The sequence below is a fragment of the Triticum dicoccoides genome, chromosome 2A, assembly GCF_002162155.2.
Source record: "Triticum dicoccoides isolate Atlit2015 ecotype Zavitan chromosome 2A, WEW_v2.0, whole genome shotgun sequence".
In the NCBI taxonomy this organism is placed as follows: domain Eukaryota; kingdom Viridiplantae; phylum Streptophyta; class Magnoliopsida; order Poales; family Poaceae; genus Triticum; species Triticum dicoccoides.
Genome location: NC_041382.1, coordinates 13,296,108 through 13,304,970, shown reverse-complemented (window position 1 = coordinate 13,304,970; position 8,863 = coordinate 13,296,108). Strand labels below are relative to the sequence as shown.

General features: G+C 49.2%; 3 protein-coding genes across 3 annotated transcripts in view; 1 reads left to right on the top strand and 2 right to left on the bottom strand.

Annotated features, from left to right (window-relative positions):
* LOC119352765 (actin-related protein 9-like) overlaps positions 1-148 on the bottom strand; it is a 12,261-nt gene extending 12,113 nt beyond the window's left edge. The window contains exon 1 of the mRNA XM_037619346.1: positions 10-148. Within this exon, the coding sequence (XP_037475243.1) occupies positions 10-12 (3 nt within the window). The 5' untranslated portion in view covers positions 13-148. The remainder of the gene's footprint in view (positions 1-9) is intronic.
* A 769-nt stretch (positions 149-917) lies between these two features.
* On the bottom strand, positions 918-3,659 carry LOC119352766. The gene is made up of 5 exons (XM_037619347.1): positions 3,460-3,659; positions 2,480-2,594; positions 2,282-2,371; positions 1,506-1,604; positions 918-1,392 (listed from the first exon to the last, which is right to left on the bottom strand). The coding sequence occupies exons 1-5, from the start codon at positions 3,525-3,527 to the stop codon at positions 1,291-1,293; spliced, it is 474 nt and encodes a 157-aa protein (XP_037475244.1). The 5' UTR covers positions 3,528-3,659; the 3' UTR covers positions 918-1,290.
* Positions 3,660-5,912: 2,253 nt separating this feature from the next.
* LOC119352764 (1-aminocyclopropane-1-carboxylate oxidase homolog 1-like) lies at positions 5,913-7,323 on the top strand. The gene is made up of 3 exons (XM_037619345.1): positions 5,913-6,459; positions 6,571-6,892; positions 6,980-7,323. Exons 1-3 carry the CDS (start codon positions 5,942-5,944, stop codon positions 7,223-7,225), a joined length of 1,086 nt encoding a protein of 361 aa, XP_037475242.1. The 5' UTR covers positions 5,913-5,941; the 3' UTR covers positions 7,226-7,323.
* The last annotated feature ends 1,540 nt before the right edge of the window (positions 7,324-8,863 follow it).

Sequence of the window (8,863 nt, the reverse complement as noted above, 5' to 3'; positions counted from 1 at the left end):
GGAGCTCACCATCTGGTCGTCGGCGGAGGCTGGAGGCTGGAGGCCCGAAACGGCGGCCGCGGCGGAAGGGGGCGCCGGAGTTGACGGCGGGGGCTCTTCGCGGCGGAGCAGGGCGGAGCGGGGTTGGTTGTGCTTCCCGACCGCGGGTTAGGGGGCGGGAGGAGGCAGCGTCGGCCGTCCGATCGACATCGAAGATCGAACGGACCACGTTATCGAGGGTGATTTCCCTTCGCTCTCCTACTTGCGTTGGGGGTGGACACTCGGTTTGAATCCAAATTCGACCCAATTTTCTCGGCTATTTGAATTTGTTTGGAATCATAGGACAAGATACAACTTTTGTCAGCCTTGCAAAATACGAGTACTCCCTCTGTAAACTAATATAAAAGCGTTTAGATCACTACTTTAGTATTATAAACACTTTTATATTAGTTTACGGAGGGAGTAGTTTGTAAGTATAGCGCCGCCAACTTGGAGTCGGCACGGCAAATGTGTTAGGTGCTTGGTGTGTACTAGCTCTCTTCGTGTGGGATGCTTTGTTTGCTTATGGGCCGAAGAAATTGCTCTACAATCTATTAGTGGTTTTGTCTTGCCACAGGCATAGAAGTATGTTTGTATGAAGAATAACGGCATGCGTAGGCCTTGCCTGAGTTGCGTTTGGTACCGTGGTAGATTATGATAACCCAGCTTATTTGATCGACTAGTATTTATTTTAACCATTTGTTTAACCCTTATCTCTAATTCAACATCTATTTTCATAACTCCAAACTCCAAACTCCAAAGCTCACGAATAGTACTTATTTGTTTAACCATTTGGGTCCAAACTCCAAACACAAACCAAAATCCTGTGGAATGGATCAACCACGTACAAAAAACACTAAATTTGACTTGATGAATACATCTATAGGACTAATAAGAAATTATTAGAACACAAAACATATCTGCATTTTCCAGGCAAAAACAAAAACATGTCTGCATTGCTGGATCGAAGAGGACACGCTCGAAAAATCAACGGCAGTCAAGAATGTATCCTTTGATCCTGAATGGAGACAAGCAGTTTTCTGTACCAAAACACAGGACTACCGTACCAAGGCATAAAACCGACCACGATAAAAGCGAAAAACAGAACTGAGCAAGACGGCTTAAAACTCCTACATATCGAATTCTGCAGGTCCCCAGCTCACGAATCCTATGGGCAAAAAGCGGGACATGTACTGCTCCAAAAGTATGCGTAAAACACGACGAGTTTCCATATTGATAGCTTCCCCTCCTACCACAATCCCCTTGCTGGCTTCAGGTTGTCTTAGCCTTTGCGGCCCTTCTCTTGGAGTGCCTCCTTGGGATGGAGTTCTTCATTCCCAGGAAGAAGAGCAGCGCGCCAAAGAGGGCCAGGTTCTGAGCAGAGAGAGAGAGAGAGGAATCTGAGTTAGAACACCTGATGACAGCTACTGATGGAACTGTTCAAAGAAGGTGAAGCTTTTCGCTGAGCGAGATTTTGTGTAACAAACCTGTGAAAACATGGTGAAGAGCTTGACAAATTGCTGGGACTCCATCTCGTAGTTGTAGAAGTCGTACACGACAGGGGTTATGAATGCCAAGTAAACAAGCTGCACAAGTGAGCCGCATCAGTATTTCCATGTTCCAAAAAAGAAGTAAAGAAAAGTATCAGGGGAGAAAGAGCAACTGCAAAACTAACATAATAAATGCAGTCATTTTTAACATGGATTAAATATAATTGGTCCCATATAATAAGACGGAATATACATTTGGTTTCTTTATATATAAGCATAAACAGATACGCCCAGTTATCATGGACTGATGTTTCAAAGAATTGTTGCATTGTCACATATAGATAACAATTCAAACAATAAATATAAACATAAACGCATAACTTTGTACTAAGGAAAATCAGTTGCACAAACTCAACAGACATGAGTCTATCAAGTGGTTAAACAATAACAATAACCTGACACCACATTTGGAATATTTCAGGAAGGTTAGTGTTAAAGCATTCCACTGTCAGATGCTACAACAGGATATTGCAGAAGCAACATGTATGAAGATCAGACATCGAAGCAGCAACAATGCCAGATTTGGCATTTTACAGCCAGTGAAATGGACACACTAAAACTTTTAAAACTACCTAAATGGCATGGCAACAGTACTTGCTTTTTATTAGTTTGAGAAGACATGCATTTAATGTCAGCCACAATAGTATGCATCTTGATGCCCCCTTAACATAAGATAATTCTTGATACAGTGCACGCAGAAGAAGGGTACACACCAGTACGAGCGCTCCAAACGAGCTGCTGATGATGAAAAGGAGACCACCAAAGGCTTTAAGAAACATGGTGAAGGCAATGACAGACTTGATCTGCAAACAAACAGAACAAAAGCCATAAAAAACAGGAACTAGGTGAATGGATCCTTAAAAAGGAAACAATGATGTACAATGGGGCAAGCAACCAGAAAATATCCATACGTCAATGTGTGGCACCGCCATCCCAATGCCGGCGGACACCTGCTTGACAAACAGGTTGAACTTGGGCTTCAGAGACTTTGCTGCTGGTCCTCCATCCGTTCCAAACTCACTGAACCTGCATGTACATTGGAAGCACGGAGAAATTCGGCAATTAGAGAGGGACACTTGAGCTGTACAGCCAGCTCGGAAGCATAACAGGACTAGCATAAGAACCAATACAGCACTTTATGTACTACCAGATAAAAACAGAAATTCAAACAATAACATGGCCCTTGACATGGAAACAATTCTGCAGGTATATACCAATAAAATGAGGTTGAAGGAGAACCAACAGCCCCAAAAAAGGCCAGCAGGGTGAAGCTATAGCTTGCTAGCTATGCGCCATTGGTGTCTGTACGGCCAGCTCTGAAGCATAGCACGGGTAACACAAGGAGCGACACAACACTTGATGTACTAGCAGCATGGAAAATCCGGCATCGAACCGAAAACGCCAGCAGAGTGAAGCTAGCAAGCTAGTAATAACGAGCGAGCCGCGGGTGAAGTGCGCATTCTGGAAGAGGTTCACGGCGAGGCGCTGGCCTTGGAAATATCTGGACCAGACGGGGTCGTCGCTCGCAGGAGCATGGTGCTTCAACCGCTACGCTATCCGCATGGAATGGACCGCCTGCCTGATCCGAAACGCTGGTCAGCAAGCAGGCAACATGCGCGCTCCCCGTGCGCCTCTGCCTCTACGATTTACCACGGCGGGTCGACATGTACCCTGCACCGGCCAGATCTGCCGCGACGGGCGGATCCACCGACGCGGCGCCCGGCCGGATCTCACAGCGGCACCGCGTCCGCGCAAACCAACCCTCGATTCTCCCAAGCACAGGCACCGACGAATCCGTCCCCGGGAGGCGGCAGGACGGGGACACGGGCGAGATCTGGCGGGGCGAGAGGAGGGGGAGGGGAAGGAAGGGGGATGAAGTGCGCGTGCGTACTCTTGGTAGGCGGAGAGGAGGAAGACGGAGGCGAAGAGCACCCTCCCGACGAAGGAGACGAACCCCATCTCTGCTGGCCCTGCCCTTCCTCGCCGCCGCCGCCGCTGCTGCTGTGCCTCCGCCTCGAGCTCCCCGCCCGCCTCTGGTGTCTGGTCCTCGGTCGCGACGACGACTGGGCTGCCCGAGGGAGAGGAGTGGATCGGTCGACCGATCGGGATGGATTTGTTTTGTCTTTGTCTTGTTTTGCGTCGACGGACGGACGGACGGACGGATGGGTGGGTGGTCGATTCCGTGTGGGGTGCGACGGCGATGCGCGCGTGCCACGTCGCGTCTGCCGACGCCTCGCTGCGGCTGCCCTTCCGGACGGGTTCCGCGAAGATCGCAGTACACTAGTGGACTACGAGTTCTTTTTTTTTTTTTTTTGAAAGAAATGTACTAGGTGGTCGACGAGCCCGGCATGGATGGAGACGGGGGATTTTTTTTTTCTCTGTCTTCGAAATGGTAATGGGCGAACGTTCACGGGGAAGCGGCTCCCGGCGAACATCAAATGGATGGCATGTAAAAAGAATCACACTGCATTCGCTGGCAATTCTCCCTTTCCTGCGTGGCGAGCTCGTAACAGACGCTAGGCTTTCGCTGGCGGTCCCCTCTCGGCGAGCGTTCGCCGCGTCCCTTTCCTTTTCTCTCGAAAAGGGGCCATCGGGTTCATTACCCGAAATCCAACATTTTTTTACCATGCCTACATGAGGAGACAAGAAACTACGCGTAGATATGTGGAGGAAGTCAGATGTTCGTCTGCCTCCCATAATGAGGTGATGGCACGGCTCCGTTGTCTCCCCATTACCGTAGCCGGCCTGACTTTTGCTTAGTGGTTAGGAAGTCATCGAGGTTACGAACTAGCTGGGTCGGCGACTGAGAGGAGAGCCTAATGCTGGATCAGTGAAGGATCTCGCTGGCAACCATCCTAATGCGCAACCCTGAAGACGACCACCACCCAATTTTTGGCTCTTGTAAACCTCCTCCATTTAAGCAATTGTTGTTGAACTAGGGTCCAAGCCGGAGAAAAAGGAATGTAGATGTTGCCATCTGTGCAACCTTTCTTCGAGCTCGTAGAGTCGGGTTTCCCGATTACCCACAATGAAGTGCGATTGTAAGCATTAGATTTATCTCTACTACTTAAAAAAGACGTACGGTTCTCTTTCCTGCCGATTACAACACTTTGTCTCTCTTCGTTTTGATTTTCCTCTCCAATTTTTAGTTTTTTCACAGTTTTTTTGAACCATTGCAATTGTTTATCTTTTATTGACTTACCAAATAAAATCATGTTTTCTTTGGCAAAGTCAATAAGTTGATAGAAAATAAATTATTACCAAATAAATCCTAAAAGGATTTAATAAAAAAATATTTATAACAATCACATTAATAAAGATAGATAAATCATGGCTAATATAATAAAATATTTATACCCGTTGCAAAGCATGAATAATTATCTAGAAGTCGTGCTTTTTGAGCATCAGTACTAATACGTTTATGTTCGCATGCCATTATTGTTTACTGTTACTTAAATACAAATCTGGTGTGTCACATTTCCTAGAGGTACAAATCTGATCCTGGGATCAGAGATGCGTCCTATATAATCATTATTGAAATATCATATCATATAGTTTAAAGGATTATGAAAAAAGGCGTCCATATATTGGACAAGTATAAACACATATATGTAAAAGAAAATGAACATAGACACTCATTGACTCATATATACACACTTACACCCATCTCTATGAAGGTACACACGTACACCCACCTTTATGAGGGTACACACATCCAGACTACTCCTATGAGCACCTTCAAGAGACTGGCCGACACAACATCTTGAGATTGACGAAATCACCACATACGCCTTCATAGTCGACGGAAACGTCTCCTCCCACTGAACGCACACCACGAGAAGCCCTGAAATAAATTCAGAAAAATGCGGACCATCAATGATTCATGAAAACGCACACCACCAGTTGACTTTAAAAAAAAACTATACACACTACATTACAAATGGATGGGGTAGTATTTTTTTTCCACAAAATTCCACATCTATTTGTGGATCTGTCCTTTCCTTTGCATGCCTACTCTCCTTTTTACAATTGATTTGAGTATATATAAATCTTGATTTGTTATTTTGATGTACAAAAACCTTAATTTGTCTGAGCATGATTCGAGTCCTAGTAGAAGACCAAAGCGAATGCATACGTGCGCGCTGAGGTTTCCGTCGCAGACACCGTCCAAACACTGGACGCGGGAGCCGCCGGAGGCAACGTACGTGGCCTTTCTTCTCCTCCCCGTCGCTGTCGCGGCAAAATTTCAGCACTAGCGGCTGAAGCGCGCTCACCGGTCACCGCTAAGCTGGCAGATAAGAACAATCCGACAGCCAAGCCGATCGCACTCGCGCCACCAACCATCTGAGCACCCGCGGCCGCCGCCACCAACCATGTCGGCCGCCTACGACCGCGCGGCCGAGCTCCGCGCGCTGGACGAGACCCTCGCCGGCGTGCGCGGCCTCGTCGCCAACGGCGTCACCCGCGTCCCCCGCATCTTTCGCGTCCCTGACGACGTCGACGTCCATGAAGCGCTGCAGGAGCCCACCGGCGGCCGGCAAGAACCTGCAGCCATCCCGGTGATCGACCTCGGCTGCGGCGACCACGCGGCCGTGGTGGCGGCCGTGGGCCGAGCCGCGGCGGAGTGGGGGTTCTTCCAGGTGACGGGCCACGGCGTGCCTCCTGAGGTCGGCTCCTCGGCGTTGGATGCGGCCCGGGCGTTCCACGAGTCCGCCGGCGGCGAGGGCACCGACAAGGCGCGGCTCTACACCCGCGACCCGGCCAGGGCCGTCAAGTACAACTGCAACTTCGACCTGCACGAGTCCAAGGTGGCCAACTGGCGCGACACCCTGTACCTCCGCGTCGAGCCCCACCCTCCCGGCGCCGGCGACATGCCGGAGTCCTGCCGCCGGTACGTGTTCCACTGAGCCTGCACTCCAATAATTTTAGCTAGCTCGACAATGCCCAGATGTACTCTGGCTATTGTCCACGTAGTAGTCAACTTTGACTTACATGCATGCAGTGACGCGTTCTTTGACTACGCCGAGCACGTGAGGAACCTACGGGACACACTCTTTGCCCTGCTGTCCGAAGCACTTGGCCTCCACCCCAACCACCTAGCCGACATGGGTTGCAACCATGGCCAGATGATACTCTGCCACTACTACCCTCCATGCCCCGAGCCCTCACTAGCCATCGGCACCACCCGCCACTCCGACTCCGGCTTCCTCACGGTTCTGCTCCAGGACGGCGTCGGGGGGCTCCAAGTCCTCCACGAGAACCGGTGGGTCGACGTCACGCCAACACCGGGGACGTTCATCATCAATGTGGGCGATCTCTTACAGGTACATATACACCCTCACAACTGAATCATGCTAAAAATCGCAACCGAAAAATGCTAAAGGCATACCCGTGTCTCTCCTCTTGGCTAGATGGTCTCGAATGACAGGTTTAGGAGCGTGGAGCACAGAGTCATTGCGAAGAACGATGCACCGAGGGTCTCGATCGCATGTTTCCCAAGCAATCCAAGTTCGGAGAGGATATATGGCCCGATCAAGGAGCTGCTGTCGGAGAAGAACCCGTCGTTGTACAGGGAGACACTCGCTAGGGATTACGTCGCGCACTATTACTCTATCGGATTGGGTCCCAAGATGGCCATCAATGATTTTCGTCTATGAAATGTCAGAAAAATCCTTTATGATTTCGGCAATAATTGGACAACAAATTCCAAGTGCGCATGGCTTTTGTTTGACATATTCCAAGGAAACTCTGTGTATTCAGATATGTTCGTTACCACGTGCCAAATGATTTGACAAAACGAAGTTGACCGTAGCCTGAATGTACACCTTGAAACAGCACGAGTACGCTCTCTCAAAACAAAAACATGAGGGAACTTCTTTTTTTGAGGGGAAAACATGAGGGCCGGGAACTAGCTAGTGTTCAGTAGATTTGCCCAAAGAGTACTCACACGAACAGAAGTACACACACACATCACACTTGCGCCTACAACACAAATATAAATGATTAAGTAGCAATGGTAATTCCAACAAAATTCGATACAAAGAAAACAAATTGGAAATGGACAAAGGCGCAGTGCACTGCAGTTCATTTCATTTTATGACGAGCCCCGACATCAGTGAACACTCATTCATTGGCACACTAACTAACATATCATCGATGGCTATCAGATCTATTGGTTTTACCTGGATTGAGAGCTCGGACTAGCCGGTTTTCATGGCGCGGCAAGTATGCTATCCAGCAGCTGGCTGAAGGACACGGATTTACCTGGCTTATCAGGAACAGGTTCAGGGTGGAAGACTCCACCTAGGGAATTCGCTGCCATGGTACGGAGACCCTAGCATATACACATCGTATGACAATATGTTGAACTAATAATTAACTAATTAGTAGCGGATATGATTTGGACTTTAGTAATTCCGATATGATACTTACATGGTTATATACTTAGTAGGTGACAGACCTATTGCAGGAGCAGATGCAGACGTTCTGAACGTTTGGCTAGCTCAATATGATGACTATTTGATAGTTTAGTGCACCATGCTTAACGGCTTAGAATCAGTGTTGGGTTTCGTAGTAATTTCAAAAAAATTCCTACGCACACGCAAGATCATGGTGATGCATAGCAACGAGATGGGAAGCATTAACTTGGTTGATGTAGTCGTACGTCTTCACGGCCCGACCGATCAAGCACCGAAACTACGGCACCTCCGAGTTCTAGCACACGTTCAGCTCGATGACGATCCCCGGACTCCGATCCAGCAAAGTGTCGGGGAAGAGTTCCGTCAGCACGACGGCGTGGTGACGATCTTGATGTACTACTGTCGCAGGACTTCGCCCAAGCACCACTACAATATTATCGAGGACTATGGTGGAAGGGGGCACCGCACACGGCTAAGAATATGATCACGTGGATCAACTTGTGTGTCTAGGGGTGCCCCTTGCCTCCGTATATAAAGGATCCAGGGGGGGTGCGGCCGGCCCTACTAGGAGGCGCGCAGGAGGAGTCCTACTCCTACCGGGAGTAGGACTCCCCTCCCTTTCCTTGTCCAAGTAGGAGAGGGGGAAGGAGAGAAGGAAAAAGGGGGGGCGCCGCCCCTCCCTCCTTGTCCAATTCGGACTAGGGGGAGAGGGGGCGCGCGGCCTGCCCTGGCAGCCCCTCCTCTTCTCCACTTTAGGCCCATGAGGCCCATTAACCCCCGGGGGGTTCCGGTAACCCCCCGGTGCTCCGGTTTTATCCGAAACTTCCCCGGAACACTTCCGGTGTCTGAATATAGCCGTCCAATATATCAATCTTT